This window comes from Hemicordylus capensis, chromosome 2 (assembly GCF_027244095.1).
Source record: "Hemicordylus capensis ecotype Gifberg chromosome 2, rHemCap1.1.pri, whole genome shotgun sequence".
NCBI classification, from domain to species: domain Eukaryota; kingdom Metazoa; phylum Chordata; class Lepidosauria; order Squamata; family Cordylidae; genus Hemicordylus; species Hemicordylus capensis.
In genome coordinates this window covers 370,576,361-370,599,623 of record NC_069658.1, presented here as the reverse complement: position 1 = coordinate 370,599,623, position 23,263 = coordinate 370,576,361, and the positions used below count along the sequence as shown (strand labels likewise).

The following is a 23,263-nucleotide window of genomic DNA, read 5'->3' as shown; positions in this document are numbered from 1 at the left end:
CAAATAAAGAAGAAACAGTGCAGTTCTGGGGGAAATTATGGGACAATCCAATAGATTATAATAAAAAAGCAGGCTGGGTAAAAGAGGTCGAAATGTGTAACCAACAAATGCAAGATCTAATAATAACACCAGAATTAATAAGTGAAAGAGCAAAGTAAATGAAAAATTGGACTGCACCAGGCGACGATGAACTGCATGGCTTTTGGCTTAAACACCTAACAAGCCTACATAAACAACTACCAAAACAGTTCAATCACATTTTGCAAGGAGGTGATAATGAACAATGCCTAACAACTGGGAAAACTCATCTAATAATGAAAGACCCAGCAAAAGGTGCAGTTCCAAGTAATTATAGACCGATCACCTGCCTGCCAACCATGTTCAAATTATTAACTGGAATAATAGCATATGAAGTAATGAAACACTTATTAACTAACAAACAGCTTCCAGTTGAACAGAAAGGAAATTCCCCGAACACCAGAGGCACAAAAGACCAGATGCTGATTGACAAAATTATTTTAGAAAATTGCAAAAGAAGAAAAACAAATCTAAGTGTAGCATGACTTGACTACAAGAAAGCCTTCAACTCATTGCCTCACACATGGATACTAAAATGTTTAGAAATAACTGGTGTCAGCAAAAACATTCAGATATTTATAGAAAAAGCAATGAGCATATGGAGTACACAGTTAACAACCAATGGCAAGGCACTTGGACAGCTTAGCATTAGAAGAGGTATTTTCCAAGGGGACTCACTATCCCCTCTGTTGTTTGTAATTGCCATGACTCCACTTTCACAAATGCTAAACAGAACAGGCCTCGGATACCAAACATCTAAAACATCCAGTAAAATCAACCATCTGCTGTACATGGACGATCTGAAGTTGTATGGAAAGTCCCAGTCAGAAATCGAATCACTGCTAAGCACTGTCCATATATTCAGTAGCGATATAGCAATGGAGTTAGGACTAGACAAGTGTGCTGCATTAATAATGAACAGAGGAAAAATAACAACAACGGAAGGAATAGAACTGCCCAATGGAAGCAACATCAAGAACCTGGAAGAGAAAGAACATTACAGATACTTGGGCATACTCCAGGCTGATAACATCGCACACACTGAAGTTAAAAGAAAAATTGGAAGTGATTACATCAGGAGAGTTAGAAAAATCCTCAAGTCCAAACTCAATGGCGGGAACACCATACAAGCCATAAATACCATAAACAACAAGAATAATAGACTGGAACCAGGCAGAGCTAGAGATGCTAGATCGTAAGACCAGGAAAATAATGACCATCAATCATGCTCTACACCCCCGCAGTGATGTAGATAGGCTATACCTCCCTCACAGCTCAGGTGGAAGAGGAATGCTGTAAGTCCATCAATCAGTAAAGAGGCCTTCAAGACAATATAAAGGACAGTGAAGAAGATGCACTTCAAATGGTCAATAACAAGAAACTATTCAACACCAATGGAACAAAGCAGGCCTACAAGAAAGAACAAGTCAAGAACCGAGCAGAAAAGTGGAGAAATAAGCCCCTGCATGGTCAATATTTGCACAATATAAGTGGAAAATCAGACATCACCAAGACCTGGCAATGGCTTAAGAATGACAACTTGAAGAAAGAAACAGAGGTTTTAAAACTGGCTGCACAAGAACAGGCACTAAGCACAAATGCAATAAGAACCAAAGTCGAAAAATCAAAGAACAGCAAGTTTTGCCTTTGAAAAGAAGCAGACCACCTGTGGTCTGTGGACCACCTAATCAACTGTGGTAAAAAGATCGCACAGACTGACTACAAACAAAGGCATGACAAGGTAGCAGGGATGATACACTGGAACATCTGCAAAAAACACAAGCTACCTGTAGCCAAAGATTGGTGGGACCATAAATTGAAAAAGTTGTAGAAAAATAAAATGCAAAAATATTATGGGACTTCTGACTACAAACAGACAAACATCTGCCACACAATACACCAGATATAACTGTCGTCGAAAAGAAAGAAAAACCAGTTAAAATAATCGGGATAGCAGAATAGAAGAAAAAGAAATAGAAAAAATCACCAAATACAAAGATCTACAAATTGAATTTGAAAGGCTGTGTTAGAAAAAGACCAAAATAATCCCAGTGGTAATTGGCACCCTAGGTGCAATTCCAAAACAACTTGAAGAGCACCTCAACACCATAGGGGCCACAGAAATCACCATCAACCATCACCATCAACTTGACTGGGTACAGCCTATATTCTGCGACGACATTTATAATAATAACAGCAACAATATTGATAATAAAATTCAGCCATCCCAGGTCCTTGGAAGGACTCGATGTCTGGATAAAACAAACCAGTCAATAACACCTGTCTGACTGTGTAAATAAATAAATAAATAAATAATAGATAGGTAATAAACAACTTTATTTTTTTGCTGTCCCATAATAAATTGTTATCTGGGCGGCTTACAACACAACATTAAAACATGAGATAAACACATGTAACACATTAAATCATAATAGAGCAACGGGGGGGGGTTGATACAAAATACAAAACAGAACAATTTAAAAAACATTTGTTAAAATCAGATCAATTTTTTAAAATTTAAAAGGCCTGAGTGAACAAAAAGGTCTTCACCTGGTGTCTAAAAGAACAAAGTGATGAAGCCAGGTGAACCTGACTGAGGAGGCTATTCCGTAAATGGGGTGCAACCACTGAAAAGGCCCTCTCCACCAAGGTAGCCACCCAACTCACCTTGTTTGGTAAGGATACTCAGTGGAGGGCCTCCAAATAATATCTTAAGGTCCAGGTTGGGACATATAATTTAAACATTTAATTTAAACATTTTGCACATGACATTACTCTGACTTTGATTTCCCCTAATTTCATCTTAGAAGCTAGCATTACTATCTGCACAAACTGTTAGAAATACATCATTGGGAACAGAAATAAATCAATGGATATTTCCCTCCTAAAACTCTTTAAATTACCACTACATTGGAGAAGCAATCTTGTTAAATGTGAATGCAAATAAACTGTAAGCTGTCGATATTTTCATTATATTCTTAGTAACAGCATTAAAATACACCAAGTCAATAGTTTGACAGAGCTGTTCGACCCATCACATTGGTTCCCAGCTTACTGGAATGCTTTGTGTATTTAAATCTGAGGGTATGATCCAGGTAAAGTTAGTTTTGATACACAGCACAGTCCTATGTTCACTCTGAAATCAGTCTCTATGTTCAATCGGACGTACTTGTTAACTAAGTGAGTTTTAGATTGTAGCTTAAATTCCACTGAAGGCAGTGTCCAAGTTACCAGTGTAACTAATTTGAGTCTCATTGCTACATCACAACTAACTTTTGCTTGACAGGGGTCAAGGTTTAAAACCAAGGTAGTATAAATTTATATTAAAAACATTCCAATTTTTATGAATATTAATTGATGCTTCTTTTGCTTCTTGGGAAAATATAGCTGCACCATAAACGAAAGCCCTGCATTTCTGGCAATTTTAAATAACTAGAACAATATAATGCATCTAGCTTTGCATTTGAATAAGTCCAGTAACATACAAATACTGGCATTGGTATATTCACCAAGTTCCCATGCTAATTTTATATCAGTATATATAGTATAATATAAATAAAATGCAGCATAGTATGTGGAGTACCATCATATGATCTGCGGCCAATTCAATAAATACACCAACCTACTTGCCTAAATATATGCAGCTGCAGCACTTCATGAAATCCATCCGTTCTGTTTTTAGATGGATGGCTCACTTTAGTGGGGCATACCTGTATGAGTATATGTGGCTCAGAACATATCACAATTTGTAATGTGAGAGTGGGAATTGTTGGGCTTTACTAAACTCTGCTGCTCGAATATTTGGTGGAGAGGATTCTGGAGGAACATTTTGCTGTAGCTAAAATTACTGGACTATGATTGATATGGGCTGTGGTTTTCATGTGCTTCTGAAATGCAAATAAATGGTTCCACAATTAAATAGATCTACATTGTCCTCCTCATAAATACATTATATAATTGTTTTCTGAATTTTACTGTTGTGGTCCTTTGAAGATGCAATCCTAAACATATACATCATTTCAAATCAATGTGTTTAGTACCAGGCAGTAAAACCAGCCATGCCCCTGCATGGATCTGTGATCTATTGCTGGAATATGTCAGATTCATCCAAAACTGGGTATTAATACAACATACTAAGAAATTTGTGTAGAATTCAACTTTTTAAAATAGCTGTCTATCACAAAGTTCTGAAGTATATTTCTTTAAAGTCTCCCTGTCTCCTGAGGAAAGGGGGATAAGGCAGTGAGTCCCTGGACAGGATCTATGACTCATTATGTCAATCAAACCCCACTTCAGAGGGGAATAAAGAGATTTGTATCTCAAAGCTGTGCATAACGACTTCTCGGCTTTTCATTTCATATTTATGAGCGGTTTACTTTGAAGTGTTTATCAGGCAATACGCAGAAACATGAGAGAGCATTGCCTGAAACCATGTTCAAGTGTCTAATCTGTTAAATGCTTGCTGAGCAGGCTAGTTCATCAGTGCATGCAATGCAAAAAAGAAAAAAATGTATAAACTTTCTGTTTTTGAGGTTTTGAAGCAGAATATTTCTATTAGCAATATAAAAAGGGATTATTAATGCCAGGCATTTTGAAATAATTGTACCATAGAAAACTTACAAAAGCAGTTAAATCCACATTCAAACAGAAACTAGACGAAACTTAACAACAAAGATAAAAATTACCACAGTATGTACTCAACTCTGAATATGAAAGTTTGTAGAGGCCACCAGGCTCTTGCTAATTCTGTGAGAATTAGGACATCAAAAAGGAAGAAATCTATGGCTCCTTTGAGAGAGAGCCATTCCTAGCATCCTCTGAAAACAGAAACACTTCCACCCTTGGTCTTTCAAACAGATGACTGTTCCATAATGCTTCCTACTGAGTCTGCCTTAGCTGCATATCTTAGCTATTACATGGAGAGTGGTCTTAATTGAGATATTTAGAACACTTGGAGAGATGGAAGATTCAGATTCTATTTTTGTGGTTGGACTGTGATAGAATATGATCCTCAGCTGGCAGAGAGAGAGAGAGAGAGAGAGAGAGAGAGAGAGAGAGAGAGAGAGAGAGAGACATTGTGAGTTGTGGAGCCGAAGGACTGTGTGATGCTTGAGATAACAAATAACAAGCTAGCTATTCAGATCCATTCTGTCTAATTTCAGGCTCTATCCAGCAGCCCAAATGCCCCATTTAATCATACAGGCACAGAGAGGGAATGCTTGGGTTTAAAATTTGGTCCTGCCAATTGCTTGTAAATATTCAAAGTAGTGAAACTCTTCACATAGATGTTAGGGGAAGTGGGGGGACAAAAGTTTTCATACATTTCAAAATCCCCTTTTCATAATGGCTAATTAAAAAGGTGTATGTCTTTTAAGTAGGAGACAATGAGGTCATTCACACAATCAAAAACTGGGGCTATTTTCATGACCAGGAGAAATCAGGCTAAGGGAGCCTAACCTGATTTCTTCTGGTTGTCTTCTGCCATGGGAGCCACACAGTTCCCAGAATCAAACTACCGAAACTACCCCTCCCATTAAATGAAGTTAGCAGAGCAAGCACTCCGCTAACCCCGTTTAGTTGACGGACTGCTGCCGTGGCACAATTCCACGGCATGGCAACACATGAGGAGATCCATGCCGCGAGGCTAAAACAAGCCTCCCAGTCTCAGGGATCTCTCCAGGAAGCCCTGCGTGCACACGTGGGACATCCTGGGACTTCCGGGAGCTGGGCAGCCCCCATCAGCTCCGTGACGGAGCCGGTAGTCATGTGGGCGACCAATCCAGCTGCCCATGGCTACATGTTTGATCATCTGCAGGGAGAGTGGGCTAAGCCCGTTCTCCCCCAAAAAACAACCATGAGGTGCTTCACACCGCTCGTGTGAAGCACCTCACTGTGTTCTACCCAGATTTGGAAGCTCTGTGTGCTCCCAGTTTTCTGCTCCGTGGAAGCAAGGTAGGAGGAAAACCTGGTAATTGTTCCTCCTATCTTGCTTCCACACATCAATTCTACACAGGCTTTCCTCTTACCTTGCTTCCACACAACCAAAAATTCGGAGCACATACATATCTCAAACCCAGTGTTAGAACACAGTTTTTTATTGCTAATAGAATATAGTTTATAATATAGTTTTTGGTTCCTAATATAGATTTTGGAGAGTGGCTATTTAATTGTTTTGTTTCCTCTGTGGGTTTCTGAAAACTACAAAATAAGATATCTAGTTCTGGGCTGTCATCCAGGCTAATGTTGCATGTGCCAAAAAATGTTCTGCACATGTAAGGAGGGGGGTAGCAACATTTTGCCTAACTTCCCTTCTCTCTGCAGCTCATTGTGCCTCCCAAAAATATGTCCCCATAACCTATCCTGATCCATACCCAACACAGCATCATTTTGATCCTGATTCTCAAGACTCCGCTCAGAATCATTTCAGCCCACAAGGCTATCAAGAACTTATACGGCCATTATTTAATCATACTGAGAAGAGTTCAGAACTATCAGTGTCTTTGGTCTTCAAATTGCCTTCCTTTTTACATTGTGCAGACAATGGTGGAAGTTGCTAATAACATCTAGATGCCCATTAGAGGGTGAGAGTTTGGGAAAGGAAGACCGGTTTACTCCTGTCTATGTTCTATTGCATGAAGCTAGGATAGGGAGGATGAGAAGTATCGAACTGAAAATTCTAGTCAGTGGAAATTTTGCCTTTTCCTAACAATAGCCAATAGTTGCTTAAGTGGAAAAATGTTGGTCCGAGGAATTGATGTACTATTTGGAGGGAAAACATCTATAACCTCTTGCACTGGATATTAGAAATACATATTTGTACATAGTTGTACTTTTACTTATAAATGCCCCATTAACTTGTGAAATGAGTTATATTAGGCGAAATATAACCGCAGATAATATATTTTTTGGGGGGGGACCCAATAACCCATCTGTAGAGACTTTTTAGAAATGAGGGAATTGATCTTCCAAATATGCTGTTATATTGTAATGCAGTAAAAATTGCATTTGTCGTTGATTGGGTATCTTTGGATACATTTATGAGAGCTTTGCAGGAAGAGATTTAAATGCCTTTCATGAGTTTATTGTAGTTGTAAGAAAGGAAAAATGAATAACAAATAAAACTATGGTACAAGCTATCCTGACCATTTGGTATAAATATAAATATCAGTTTTGTCCAAATCTTTCTCTCCCTTAGCCACAGTATTTTATAATGATCAATTTTATTCCCCAGAACTATTTGGGTGCATTATCTTGTGGACTGAATATTAGCTCTGTTAAGAATTCCAGTTTTGTACAGAAAGCTATGATATTCTGTAGTACTAGAAAGAATGAATAGCCAAGCTGGTAACAATATGCCAAGCCCAGAAACACTTGAGCTACAAGAAGGGCTTTCAAACTCTAAACAGACAGGCCTCAGAGGTTTGTATTTCTAGCACCACAAGGGGACTTGGTTACATTCACACAACCCTTATTCTTGGTTACTGTTCCTTATTCTGCCAAGTCATCGGGCAATTACCAGCACATGCGCTCCTCAGTAACTGTCCCTCCATCATCAGCCAGTCTGTCTTTATACAGATTTAGGCAGCCACGGCAAATCTCACAGGATCTCGGGCCGAAATGAGATCTCACTCCGAGATCTTGTGAAAGTCCCCAGAAGCTGCACAAAATCTCACTACCATTCAACAACCTGGCTGCTACTTCCTGTCTACTGTGGCAACATCACCAATTCCACCAAATGGTGCTAGTGGACGGGTGTACTGGGCTCTCTCTGTCTGGGAGTAAGTACCCCTGTTTTCCCTGCCCCCCGCTTGCCATATCCCAACACAGTATTTTAAAATACATGGAGGCAAGTCTTACGATCAGAGAGACTTGCTGTAAGGGGCTTAGTCCGCTCTCCCTGCAGATGATCAAGGCAGCAGCCCTAGGTGGCCAGATCGGCCGCCCACACAACTGCAGGCTCTGTCACGAAGCTGGCAGGGCCTGTGGGGATTGGGGGCCGTGTGGTCCCCAGAAGTTCAAGGATGCCCTGCCCGAGCATGCAGAGCATGCTGGAGAGACCCCCGAGCCCAGGAGGCTGCTTGCAGCTTCCTGGCGGGGGTCTCCTCGCCAATACACAATCAAAAAATGCAGTTAATGGAGTGCTTGTTCCATTAAAATCATTTTAGGTGAGGGCTATTTCAGCGGGAGCCGGGCTTACCTGCAAGCCCAGTAGTTCTCACCTTCGCCCAAAAGTGGCCTGGCTCCCTAGCCCGCTTTTGTCCGATTGTGAGAATAGCCTCACAATCTACTGATAAAATTACTGAAAAATATAGAGTTATGAGTAGTAATAGAAAAGTGAAAAACTTATTGACAACACCTAACTCCAAAGGTTGAATTGGCCAGTAGTACCAGTTAAATTTAGGAAGAATCCAGCTGGCCTATGCTTCTAAGTGAGAGGAAGATTTAGGAGTAACTATAGCTCAAGATGAGTGGGTTTGGTTATGGGGAAATATGGCTTAAATACTTAAGTATTTTGCCTTTAATGAAAGTTACAGGTGGACCTCATTATCAGTGTTTTCATTACTCGTGGTTTTGCATATCCATGGTTGAAAATCCATGGGTTTGGGTGTGCATGACTCTCTCCGTGCAGTGTTACCCATGATAACTGAGCAAAGAGGCACCTTCTAAAGTCATGATTCTCTTATATTTACCAGGGGGAAAGCAACTGGCCCTATCCATTCCCAGCACAGTCTCCCTCCAATGGCTGCTGGTGGTGTCTACCTTACTTTTTCTTTTCTTTTTTAGATTGTGAGCCCTTTGGGGACAGGGAGCCATCTTGAGTTGTTACTGTTTTTCTATGTAAACCGCTTTGAGAACTTTTGTCAAAAAGCAGTATATAAATATTTGTTGTAGTAGGGGTCGGCGCAAATGCAACTGGGGCCACGTGGCTCTCTCACTCTTGATTGTCATTTTTCATGTCTGTGTTTATTTTATTCAAAGTTATAATGATAAATCACTTTAAAGTTAAATTGTTATGTCTTTTGCAACAAATGTTAGTGAAACATGTGAGTAACTTTGGCCTTGAATTCTGAATTAAGTATAAAGCATTATTCAAGCACTCTTTTTTCTGTCTTACACTCCCTCCATCCTGCCTGCTGTCTATATAAAAAACAGGCATTTGACTTTTTAGAATGTGAGCTGTTGGGCCTTACAGAGGACTTTTGCAGCACCATTGAGTGGACAATGGCATATTTATCCATTTCAGAAATGATTAAGATCATTGAGGACCTATGCACTGCAAAACTCACTCAATAGCAGTACAAGACTCTTGTCACTGTCCATTGACCATGGTTTTCAAAACCAGCACGTGGGTTTTTGTTTTCTCTGCACTTTGGCAACTCCCTATCTCACAGCTCTCTCCATGACAATAAACCATATCTTTGAAATGGGTTGAATGCTTTGAGACTTCTGAATCAGAAAAGAAACATGATACACCAGGAGCTCTGCTATATCTCCGTGTGAATATTCTGCTGTATCTCCTTTTCTTGTTTACACAGTATTTACAGTACAAAGGGACATTCTCACTAAAGATCTGACAGCTACTAAGGAAAACAAACTCTTTACAGTTGACTGGGGATCATACTAAGCTATAAAATATAACCTTGTTTCTGAACTTGTGAAGTAGAGTATGAAGCAGTGCAAAGAAGCTACTTGTCACACTCAACAATTCTATATACTGTATAAATAGTGAAAACCTCATACTCAGAAACCTCTGCTTCGTTCTGTTAGTCAAGCACACTGTTCAGTTTTGTACCAATTTCAATAGTCTTCTCCGATCAAATTATCACAAAATGTGTGTGGTCCTGTGATTGCCTGCCACCTTTGCCAATAAGTGTCATAAATACAGTTTTGTAAAACTGCAAAGTATAAGTTAACCAAACATGTACATTACTTAACTGAGAACTGATTTAGAGGAACAAAATAAGAATGATAATCCAACCTTCACAGTGGAAAATTCAACATTCTTCCTGGTTGGTGAGAACTGATTGCATGGGTCCCAACCATAGAACTGGCATCCTACAAGATTCTTCCTGGGCATTTAGGTATCACAAATTTTAGGAACCACAAGAATCTATGGGTAGTTTACATTGGCCGTGTGTGAGATATATTTGCAAAACTCATGTAAAGCAGATTAGGCCAAAGATTGCACAATGTGGTTCACGGCTGAGAGGAGTCTTCCTGATCCAAGGGCAACAGTCTAATTGGCCCTCACTGAGTTATTACAGAATTGGCCAGGATCCAAAGAACTATGCAACTACTTCTCTGAGTCCATGAAAACTCCTGACTTGTTTTTCTCAAACTACAGCTACAACCAGTGTGGTTTGCTTTTATATGAGTAGCTCCCACATGCTTGGAGCAATGTTTAACCTGGTTGGTGAGAACTGATTGCATGGGTCCCAACCATAGAACTGGTATCCTACAAGATGGGAACTGATTGCGTGTGGAAAACCCATGCTATTTTCTGAGGAACCCCAAGGCAGTTGGGTGATTTTTAAGCATTACACCTGTAATAAGGAAATGTTTGTGGGAAAGTAGCTTGCAGACAGGGCCCCAATGCCATAGCAACCTGCTTTGAAAGAAAGGAGTTTCAAAAGCAGTAAGATATGCCTTTTTTCAGACAAAAATTAGATTATTACAGTGGGTTAATGGAAATCCCTTGCATGAGCTTAAACAGATCTCAGCCATTAAGGCCATTCACACAATCAAAAACTGTGATCTACCCAGGTTTTAGATCTGTGTATGATCCCAATTTTAAGTTGGGTAGAAGCGAGGTAGAAGGAAAACCTGGGTAGAAGTGATTGTGTGGAAACAATAAAAAAACGGAGGCTATTCACATGTGCAGAGGAAACCAGGCTAAGGGAGCCCAGCCTGCTTTCACTCATGTGCATGAACCGCCAGGAACCATGCGGCTCCCAGTGGCTAGCCCACCTAATTGCACGCACGCACACACACACACCCCTGCTTAAAAGAGGTTAGCGGAGTGAGCTCTCCGCTAACCCAATTTTGGTGGTTGTGAGTCATGCATAGACACCCGGCCAGGAGGCTGCAGCAAACCTCCCGACCTCAGGGATTTCCCCAGAATGCATCCTGGGGCTTCTGGGGGCCATGCAGATCCCAATCCCCACCGCCCCTACCAGCTCTGTGACAGTGCTGGTAGTCATGTGGGTGGCCAATCTGGCCGCCCAGGGCTAGCCTGGGGATTGTCTGTGGGGAGCGTGGGATTGACCCACTCTCCCCACAGAACCCTATTAGGTTCTACACACCAATCATGCATAGAGCCTCACTGTGTTATACCCAGGTTTTTAAGCTGTGTGTGCTCCCAGTTTTTGTGCTCTCAATTTGTATGAAAGTAAGGTAGGAGGAAAGCCTGGGTAAAAGTGATTGTGTGGAAGAAAAGTAGAAGGAAAAAGCAAGGTAGAAAGAAAACCTGGGTAGCTTTTCCTCCTACCTTGCTTCCACACAACTGCTTCCAAGAAGAAACAGTTTATGCAACCATATCCAAGAGTTAGCATGTTTTGAGAGGAAGCAGTTTATGCAGGCACACCCAAGAGCCAGCAAGAGAAGGGTATGTGTGGTGATGGATGAGTAGCAGGGACAGGGCAGCCCACCATTGCTGCTGTTGACGCCCTGACCTCACCATGAGCGGCAGGGATAAAAGGGTTTCCAGGAATCACCACCGAGTTCCATATTACAGCTCTGTCCCTAGAAGAGTGCCAGCTGCTGGCAAGAGATGACATTTTTAATGCAGGCTTTACGATTGTGGCGGGGAGGGGGGGATGTGTCAATGTGGTTGGTCTGGCAAATCTTCGGTCTTGTGGAAGTATCCCTCAAAATACTTTTTTCCTCCCAAAGGAAATTAAATAAATTTTCATGAGCCCAATTGAAAATGTTCAAAGACACACACCACACATGCGCAGGTAGGAAAGAGAAAAAGCGGCATCCCACTTCCTCTAAAAAGCCATTGTCTACAAGGGGCCAGAGAAAGACCAGGGAGCAAACAATATGAACAGTGCATGGGGGGAAAATCACAAAAAACAGAGAGGAACTCTATTAAAACATCACTGATGTGAATGGCCTCCAGATTTCTCCAAATTATCTTTACTGCACTTATATGCAGCTAATATATGCTCTCATAACTCACTGTACCTTACCCCACTTAATCCCACATCTGGTACATTCCGCCACCTGTGAAAGGCCCTGGTAAAATATATAGATGCAGATAGTTTTCATTTAGGTAAACAATGGATTTTATAATTGTGAGAGCATTTGTAAACCCTAGAATTTGTTAATATACATGAAGACTGACAAGTTATATGTGTGGAACCTAATTATATTATATGATGATAGAACACTTGCAACTTATTTTCAAAGAAAGAAACCCCTTTAAAAAGAAAGAAAGAAAGAAACTTACTTTTGAACAAGAAATTTAAAATCATGAGTGTGACATATCTGGGGTCACACTGAAGTCTCTGGGCCCAAGGGATGAACTAGTAGGCCACAAAAATAAACAACTGCCACCACCGACTGCATTTAGAAATCAGCAGGACTTTCAAGGAATAGATCTTCCTGAGCCCTATCAAGGCAAGAATGGGACTTACTATACTCAAAATATGCCCAGACTAGAACATATAACTATGTTCTAGAGTAAACATAAGTTAAAGAGTAAAGGATTTATTTAATATACATAATGACATCAGGAACTGTCAGTTAATAAATAAAGAGCTGGTTCACACAATAACATTGTTTCAAAGAACACTGGAAATTCTCACCCCCTGCATGCTCCCATAGATCATGTCACATGAACCTGGCTTTTTTGGCAATCCCCACTATGCACCAAACCAACATCAAGCCAAGATTGACAAGCCAACTTGAGATCCCAGATTGTAGATCTCAGCTTCACATTGGGTTTATATGATGCCAAGCGGAGATTGCTGAAAAGTCTAGGTTCACATAACACACAGGAGTGCACACCAGGTGAGAATCTCATTTTCATTTTTCTTTAGTTTAGCATCATCATGTGAGCTAGTGCAATGGAAAAAAATGCTTCTAACTAATGTACTATAATATAGCATATAATATGCTATATGTTTTGTACACCACCGTGAATCTGTGGATAGGGCGGTATATTAAATCTTTTAATTAATAAATAACCAGCATTGCTCTTCAGTTCAGCATTGCTCTTCACTAGTTCTTTCCAGTCCACCTCTTTTTTTTTAACTGACCCACTCAGCTGTCACTCTACCCTGCCCAACTGTCACTTCAGTATTCCTTCAGCTTCAACTACAAAACCATTATCAGTTCCTTACTTTTTAATCATAATTATCCCATGGTTCTTTTGCTGTTCCCTCAAATGGTGAGTTGCAAGTTAACTACTTTAATATTATTTTTAGAATATGGGTGACATCTTATTATAGCGTGTGTGCTTAGAGGGACTGTGAAGTGTGATTGGAGCCCTCGTGGAGCTTCCCCATTCCCTCTCTGTGAACTATTGTGCAAAAGCTTTCCATATTCAGAAACACATCACGGAAGCGCAACAATGTGTTTCCAATCTTGCAGAGCCCTTTTAGTGCACAAGGAGTGTTTGGGACTCTAATGGCTCTTGCACAACACAAAAGAGTTGCCAGGGTCCTATTGTGCCTCTGTAGTCCCTTGAAATGCACGTGCTTCATTGGCCAAGATGTCAGCCATTATATCTAGTAGTTCTTACTTGTTTTTAGCCTGTGATATATTTCTTGTCTTTTCGTCTGCAAATTTTAGAAATATTCAAAGTCACATCTGTTTTCAGTATCTGAGCATCTCATATAGAATTCTTCAGTTTTCATTTCATGTTATTTCTTATACTTTATCAACAGTGTGCTTGATTATGGCCTGCCTTACATAGTTATATGCAGATTCTATGTGAGCACTCATTACATTTTATACCAACACTCAAGAAATTAGAAATGAGTGGATTTTGGAATATGAATGATTGGAAATCGTTGAAGTTCCAGGAACATTCAATGAAATGAATAATTGCACAATTTATGTGAACAATAAAATCACACATCCAGAAATTATGCAGAGGATAGATAGATTATATACATAGATCACACGTGAATTAGTTGGGGCTTAGAATTATCAATGGGCATTTAGTGCTTCTTGCTTGATATAAGCCAGTCTTGATCTGTATGGATGTATTACTCATGATTACACAAAACACTGGAATGAGAGAACTGCTGGCTTGGGTCAGATGGTGGTGTTTCAGTTCTGATGCATATTTCAGTTCGTCTGAGTAGTTAGTGCCTTATCTCTGGGAGCCATGTGCATTTTGCCAAGCATTTAATTTTCAAAAAAATAGAAACGGCTGAAAAAGCAAGCTCTTTATTCTTATTCCCTTTTATTATAGTTCCAATGATCACATAGAAAATAACAAGAAGAGTCATTAAGTTCATTTTTGGCATCCAGCGTTATACTTTTTTATGTCAAAACAAAATGCTAATTAGAGTGTAAACATCTGGGCATTTAAAGGCTATTAAATTCTACAGCTTATCATTAAAATATTTTACTGCAATTGTAAAACAGCTTATTCAAGTTAATATATTCATAATTGATTGTGTTCATATTCACTTTTGTTACCAACAAACAAGAATGCGTTTTTAAAATATCTGGGTTTTTTCCTTCTTTGAAGTATTCATTTTAAGATCATTCAAAAACAGAGCATCTCAATTGTATTTTCATTAGGTCCTTCAATCACTAATTAATAAGCCAACTTTTCATGTCTCGTTTGACATGGGTGCACCTGCTATTGCATTCACTTGCATGTGTTTAAATATTTTAAAATCCTTTGGCTACTCTCATTTCTCATTGCTTACTTTGAAAAAAGTGTCTGTTTATTTCAAAATACAAAGATGTGACTAAAAACAGAATGAGTCTGTATGATAGATATATTTGTGCTTGTACCATACCTATATTCCCAATGTGTTGTGACTTAAGTGCCTTTTGTGCAAACAAAAGGCACTTTTGTTTCTGCAAGGAGAATCCCCCCCCCCGCCGATCTCACCTTACCCCTGCATCCCTCTGTGTTCCAAACAATCCTGCTCTGGAGGGTTCCTTCCTGAGAACACTGATTGGGCGGGGGGGTTGGCTTGCCTTACCTTTCTTCCACTCATACTCCTTATGACAGGGGTTCCCAATCTGTAGTCCTCCAGATGTTGCTGAACTACAACTCCCATCATCCCCAGCCACGGTGTAGTTGGATGTTGCTGAACTACAACTCCCATCATCCCCAGCCACGGTGTAGTTGTAGTTCAGCCACATTTGGGAGACTACAGGCTGAAAACTCCTGCCTTAAGATACAACCCAGTTAGTTTAAACCTGGTATCATCAATTAAAAACTCAGGAGGGGGACAGGTTATCAAATGTCGTTAGTGACATAATAAGGTTTTAAAAATAGCTTTACTGTTAGAACAGTCAGCTGTCAGGTAGATTACTGGCCCTACCATTATTTGACCATTATTTGACTAATCTGGTAGCAGTTGTCATTTTGAAATCTGGCTAAGGGTCCTGCTTCTGTTAATATGAATGCTCCATCTGGATTTAGGGGTAGATTTTCACCCCCAGCTGCGTAAATGTGCTTTACAAGCAAACTACTGTATTCTCAGCTATGCCTTTGTTGTCAAACTCTTACCTGCACTCTGGTACACAATGTATCCACAGGTATGGTCTTCACCAGTTATGGTATTTATGTTATTAATAAAAAATATGACACAGGGTAGAAAACTTCCCCAGGGTAGAAAACCAAAATGAATTAACTCCCTATAGTGGAGTGGTTTCTATCCCATTCCCATGTTAAGCCATCTGAGATGGAAGAGAACACCCCTGTTTCTCTTTGGAAACTTCAGTTTTGTTTCTTCTTGGCAGCTCAACTGATTCTGAAATATGATAGTGTCTGAGGCTCTCCACGCAAGCAGTATAGAGAGCTTTACCGGGCTCTGCGGGAGTGGGCTTAGCCTACTCTCCCCGCAGATGGGCAGGGAGCCGTCCCTGGGAGTTTTGAAGAGCAACGTCAGGAAAGGGGCAGCCTCGCAAACACCTCCCTGCCGCCCCTTTCCCGACGTTGCTCTTCAAAACTCCCAGGCGTCCTTTGCACCCAAAGCCCCAGTTCGGCCCGAGACTTTGCGGAGAGAGGAGCTCTGTTTGCGAGCTCCTCTCATTCGAGTTGTGGGGCCCTGATCGGCCCGACTGACACGGGCCTTGTTGGGGTTGGGACTCGGGCGGCTGGGCGGGCGGGCGGCGGCGGCGGCTGTAGTTCGGGCCTATTTGGCCCGTGATCTGGCCGTGTGGGGGTGGCTTCTTTGGCCCGAAATCGGGCCTTGTGTTGGGTAGCTGGGTGGGTGGTCGGCCGCGGCAGTAGTTTGGGCCGATTTGGCCCGTAATCTGGTCGCGTGGGGGGGACAGGGACGTCGGCTGGTGTCCTGCCGCCCCAATTACTCGTAGAATTACGGGCGCCAAGCGGGAAAGCGGCGGGAGGGGTAAGTAAACCCTCTCGCCGCTCTTAAAGATACCCCCCACCGGAACCGGACCGCCAAGGTCCGGACCGGTCCGGGCCAGTCTGGAGGCTTTTTAAATGGCCTCCGGACTGGTCCGGGCCCATCCCTACTCCCAAGTTAGGGCAGATGAAACCAACCCCTCCCACAATTTCAGACACAGTGTTTGGAAGAAGTAAATCCTTCAGGAGAATCTTACTTTGCAGAAGCAGGGATTTTAGCCACCACAACAAAGTCAAATAGATCACAATAGCAGCAGCAACCACATGTCAACTTCAGTAAGCCTGGCATCAGTGGATCAACCTTCTATAGTACGTCTCTGGTCTTTTTCCATCCAGTGTAACCAATGGGACTTATTAGGAGTAGGAAGTCCTACTCATATGTTAAGACATCATGACTCAAGATGAGGGTTAAATAAAGCAGATTTAGGCAAGAGGAAAACACAAAGAACAAGGAAGGGGAGATGATGGCAAGGAAACCATCTAAGATACAAATGGAGTCCAGAAAGGAGAGCAGGGTTACTGTGTGGACTGAAACACATGAGAACATATACACAAGGAAACCTAAGCTTACGTTAAGTCTCTGTAGTCTTTGAAAGAATATAATTAAAGGAGCAAGAAATATAAATGGAAACTATTTTTGCACATACAAGTGTCAGAGTTTGCACAGAAATGTCAAATGTGGCAGTAAATCATAAACATGGGTGTGCTGATAGAATAAATTGTGTGTGTGTGTGTGTGTGTGAGCGCGCGCTCTGAATTATAGTCAAACCAGCATATAAAATATAATAAAATGATAGACTTATATTACAATCATATTCTAAAATCAAGCTCTGGCACTAATTTAGCCGTCTTTGATTTTCACACCTTCTTGAGCCAATTATGCAGTACTGTCTATCTGCGTATAATATGTTCCTAGATGCATATAATTTTCTTCTTCAAGAATCCCAATTTCTGGTAAACCATTTCCCCCAAGCCTCAACGTTTTGCTGACCAGCCTTACCACAGTGTCCCTCTTCTACACTTATTCTGCATCTGAGTCCCCTAACATAGTAGCAGCCATCTATTTAACTGGCAAGAATCCTTACACACAGCTACATGTGGGTGGACCAGTGTTGTCTGTGTAGATGTTTTTGGATTAAGTTACTAATCCAACACTGAGATTAGGACTAGAACAGGGCATTTCAACACCCTCTTAAAACCAGTCAGTCTGGGAAGGAGGCTGGAGTGGAAGGAGCTGATATGACCAGAGGAGTCTGCATATTCCCAGCTTTTCTGCATCTGGTTAGGACAGAAATGTTGGTGGCTGCAAACACTTAACTTCTGCTATTGGGAGAAAAGTATCTTTGGCTCTGTCTGCTGCAGAGTTCACTTTCATTTATAAACAGATAGGTCTAGTTGTATGTCTTCTAAACAAAATTTGTACACACTGTGTAGAACGTGCACAATGAAAAATTAGTTATGACAAGTACCACTGTGTTTATTGTAAATCAGCAAAAAACCTAAGACATATAAGGCCTATTCACATTATGCTCAATGCATTACAATCTCTGCACAGTGTGTGCACATACCAATAGTTGTACAGTATTGCATTTTCTGTCTGTACCTTGCACTTAAAGAAGCCTGTACTGAGATTCATTTTTAAACTGAATGCATGTACAGTAATCCATACAAAAATGTATACATACATCTGTATGCATGTACAAAGTAATGTCTTAATAGGCCTATAAAGTTGAACAAATACTAATAAATGGTTGCCACTGTTCTTTATTTTCTTCTACGATCTATCATTTTGTTGCTTTTTTCTACACATATAATGATGACTTTGTTATGGAGCAGAGCGAATACCATCTCCAGCTGTCATATGGAATAAACGTTCTAGTCTTTTCCCCTCAGTCTTTCCCAAGTTTTCTGAAAATGTTTTTGGACCAAAGGACTATTAAACTAGTTGCAAGAGCTCAAGAAAGCTTTAGGGTTATTTTTCTCAAACAGCAGCCCCTGCCCAGCCTGCATGGTAAATTACTTGGAACCGAGGGGAGTTTCTTATATGACATAGAGACTGTAATATCACACACTCTTCAGAGAGAGAGAAATCTGCCGGGCTAGCACAAGCTCCTTGAATAAACCTAAGCTGATCTTTGAATTCTGGGCAGAGCATCAAAATATTTTTGCCCGAAGAAGCATTCTGTGCAATTCTAAGGCTCACATACTGACATATTTTGAACATTAATTATCCAAATAAAAGATATCATCTAAGTTGTTATGTGCTTTGGGGCCTTATTTACAGTATTCTACTATACACTCCATGAATAAGAATGTTTCAAAGAAAACCTGTCCAGTTACCATGTGGAGTGTGTAATTGGAGAGGGAAATAACTGCCAAATTCAGACTGTTATCTAGCAGAATAAAAGAACAACAATTAAGCTTGAATACAAAGGTGTCTTACTCAAACAGAAAGGCACTTCCATATTCACAAGGGGGTCCACCTGCCCAAGGAAGATCTGCCAACACCCCTCTTCACCTATAGGCACTCACACAATATCCCACAGCATTTTTGAGGGTTCTTTCCCCCTTGAGTTTGTCTCTTCAGAGGGCACTGGAGTACTAGGAGTGGGGATCAGTGAGTGGGAAGAACTTGTTCCATGAGGGGACCACCACTTGAGGTTCTTAGCATCCAAGCCATAGTGTTGAAATATTTGGTCTTGCAACTAATTAATTTTCAGAAGCAGATCGAACAGAAATGTTTTATTAAACTCATGTTAAAATAGAAATATAGGGCTGCATTAAGAGTTTTGTGGTTGTTGGTGAATATATAGACACATGGTGTGCACATATGTACATATATTGTGTATTGGCATGTATGAAAAATGTAATGAGAAACATTTTCATAGAAAATGATATATGCATCTGGCCAAGATGCATATTAAAAAAAAATCTAAAATAAGTCATACCATCTATACATTCTTCTCAATACTAGGGGTGTGCAATTCGGTATTTTCGGTGTTTCGGTTCGGACCTGAACCGAAACACCCCTGTTCTGTTCTGTGCTGGAATTTTGCTCACCCGAATCACCCCCGATTCGGTTCGGATTCGGACTTACCCGAATCTGAATCCGGATCAATTCGGGTAAGAAAAACGGGTCCTGGGGCCAAAAGAGTGGGCTGGGGTGGTAGTGCCCAATGGGTGGAGGCTACCACCCAAATTTCAGGGGGATAGGCAAAGGGCTGATCTTTGGTGATTTTTTTAAGTTTTAGTGTCTTTGGGGCAGATCGGGGGCAGAAAGTGGGATCTGGGCCAGAAGAGTGGGGTGGAGTAGTAGTGCCTAATGGGTGGAGGCTACCACCCCAATTGCAGAGTGATTGGGCAGAGGGCTGATTTTTGGTGAATTTCTGAAGTTTACGCGTCTTTAAGGTTTCCCCCCATTAGGTAGAATGGAGGGTGTATCGCTTCACGTCGGGGGGAAAGGGGTGGCCTAGAGCGGTGTGGGGTTGGTGGTAGTGCCGGGTAGGGACAAGGAAGCTGTCTGAATCTTTTCAAAAGATTTGGGCAGAGGGCTGATTTTTGGTTAATTGTTGAAGTTCATGTCTTTAAGGTTTAGATTCTATGATAGCAAATTAGAGTGGATTCCTGGTGTGTCATTGAAAATCTCATTTCCTATCATAGAATCCACACTCAGAATACCTCAGAAACAACAGAACCCTGTATGCCATGGGTTAGAAACCCATGGGGGTGGTTGGCACCCTATGTGCACTACACCACCAGTCGCTCTGGGCCACCCCAGCACCCCCCAAGTGCACTTATGGGGCTGCTGAAAGCTCCATTCTATTATAACATATGAGGAAAAACCTTAAAGACGTGTAAACTTCAACAATTAACAAAAAATCAGCCCTCTGCCCAAATTCTTTGAAAAAATTCAGGTAGCTTCCTTGCCCCTACCCGGCACTACCACCAACCCCACACCACTCTAGGCCACCCCTTTCCCCCCGATGTGAAGCGATACACCCTCCATTATACTTAATGGGGAAAAACCTTAAAGATGCGTAAACTTTAGAAATTCACCAAAAATCAGCCCTCTGCCCAATCACTCTGCAATTGGGGTGGTAGCCTCTACCCATTAGGCACTACAACCCCACCCCACTCTTTTGGCCCAGATCACACGTTATGCCCCCTATCTGCCCCAAAGACACTAAAACTTCAGAAATTCACCAAAAATCAGTCCTTTGCCCAATCCCTCTGCAATTTGGGTGGTAACCTCCACCCGTTAGGCACTACCACCCCACCCCACTCTTTTGGCCCCAGGACCCTTTCAATTAAAGTAGAAGGAAAGCAATTTCTGCATTGAAATCAATGGAGGCAAAAAGGCAGGAAATTCAAAGAGACACCAAATTGAAAACGGAGGGGGAAGAAGAAGACAAGGCTGGCACTTCTCTAGGGCACAAAAAGGAGACCCGAAACACCCGAAAAATTCAGACCTGAAACAGGGGTGATTCGTTTTGGGTCCGAAAATTATCGGGTGTCATCATGGGTGATTCGGTTCGGCTCCGAATCACCCGAAATTGGTCGTTTCGGGCACAGATCGTTCTGTGCCCGAAACGTTTTGCACATCCCTACTCAATACATCTGTAATCCAGATGAAATCTTTGTTCTTGACTACCCATTACATTTTCATATTGTCTTTCCTGGGTTTAATAATTTTTACCTCAGGATAGTTGTTACTTTCTCTGTTGCATTTCAAGATATTTGGTTGCTCTAATAAATTATTTGCAGCCTCTGTTAGTATTAAGTTAGAAGTAATTAATTTGTTACAAACAAGGGTTAATATGTAATATGTGTACAAGTCTTAGTGATTCACTAAGATTCACTTGCAGTTTATCAACTGTCATAAGCTACCATCTTTTTGCATAATTTGTAGGAGATAATCTTTTTTTAAAACTTTGATAAAAGAGAGTAGTACTATTGAGAACAAATAAACAATAGTGACAGTGAGACTTCCTAGTTGCACATGTCCTTTTTAACTGAGGTATTTCTGCACTCAGAGGCTGGCATCCAAACGAATGTTGCACTAGTGCAATCAGCAAAGATACACACATGCAAGAAGGTCATGTAGCTGAGCAGATGCTTTCAGTTGCACAATCTCTTGCACTCACAGATGCTGTACACAGGACCAGTACAGGGGTGGAAAGGGAGAGCAGGTGGCTAAGGCAGGGATAAATCTACCTTCCCTCCATACTATCAATGAGCTCCTCTTTGGCACACCGGTGCGTGCCCACAAGATCTGCACTGCTTCTGGAAGCGCAGATCACTGGAGGCCATTAAAATAAGTACCAGGCTCCAGGAATCCCACAATAGCAATAGCAATAGCACTTACATTTATATACCGCTCTATAGCCGAAGCTCTCTAAGCAGTTTACAGTGATTTAGCATATTGCCCCCAACATTCTGGGTACTCATTTTACCGACCTTGGAAGGCTGAGTCAACCTTGAGCCCCTGGTCAGGATCGAACTTGTAACCTTCCGGTTACAGGGCGGCAGTTTTACCACTGCGCCACCAGGGGCACAATGCACCATGAAAACAGCTTCCAGAAGAGACAGCATCAGGATTTGCCTTGATCCCGGCACTGCACATGAGTAGCCCAAGCTAGGTTGGGCTGCTTTAGTCTGGGTTGGGCTGCTTGTGTGCACAGCCTCTCAGCCTGCTTGTGCAACAAAGATATCAGGTAGCTTCGCATCATTCTCTGCAATATATGTGGACTGAGGTTTCATAGCACAAGGCATGCCACAGGTTGCACAAGTCATAGGAACGTAGGAAGCTGCTATATACTGAGTCAGACCATTGGTCTATCTAGCTCAGTATTGTCTTCACAGACTGGCAGCAGCTTCTCCAAAGTTGCAGTCAGGAATCTCTTTCAGCCCTATCTTGGAGAAGTCACCTAGAGGAATGAGTTAGTGCAACAACCATGCACTAGTAGAATATGTTTATATGTGTGCAGCATTAGTCTGTATGTCAGTGAGAAATTCTTGGGAACTTTTTTCCCCATACCTATTTGCTACTTTGCCATGTCTGAACAGCCTTGCCAATATCTGCACAACCTAGTTCTGTACATGTTAGATTCTGCATGAATGGGAAGGTAAAAAGGTCTGTTACTTTCTTTTCACATACATTTACATTTTAATTTAAAAGCCTTCTGATAGATTTTAATGTTTTTTTTTTTCCTCTCCTATTTTTGTAGGAACTAACTTCACTCTTGCTGAACTAGGAATCTGTGAGCCCTCTCCCCATCGAAGTGGCTACTGCTCAGATATGGGAATACTTCATCAAGGCTATTCCCTCAGCACTGGGTCCGATGCTGACTCAGATACGGAGGGAGGAATGTCTCCAGAGCATGCCATACGGCTGTGGGGGAGAGGGATTAAATCCAGGCGCAGTTCCGGTCTGTCAAGTCGTGAAAATTCTGCCCTTACCCTGACTGACTCTGACAATGACAATAAATCAGATGAAGAAAACGGTAGGCCAGTTTCTCCAGTAAATGTCTTAATATACATCTATAGGCACACATATGATGTCAGCTGTTTGCCTCGTAACTTCAATCAAACATTTTATTTGCCATTATTCATGAAATA

At 41.3% G+C, this 23,263-nt stretch overlaps 1 protein-coding gene across 13 annotated transcripts in view; it reads left to right on the top strand.

Moving 5' to 3' along the window:
- Positions 1-23,263, top strand: part of TENM2 (teneurin transmembrane protein 2) — a 1,486,671-nt gene that overhangs the window by 429,905 nt on the left and 1,033,503 nt on the right. For 11 of the 13 annotated variants that reach the window (XM_053288965.1, XM_053288966.1, XM_053288971.1 and 8 more), the window contains one exon: positions 22,873-23,148. The exons of the other annotated variants lie outside the window; for them this stretch is intronic. In XM_053288965.1, the coding sequence (XP_053144940.1) occupies positions 22,873-23,148 (276 nt within the window). The remainder of the gene's footprint in view (positions 1-22,872; positions 23,149-23,263) is intronic. 13 annotated transcript variants of the gene reach the window in all.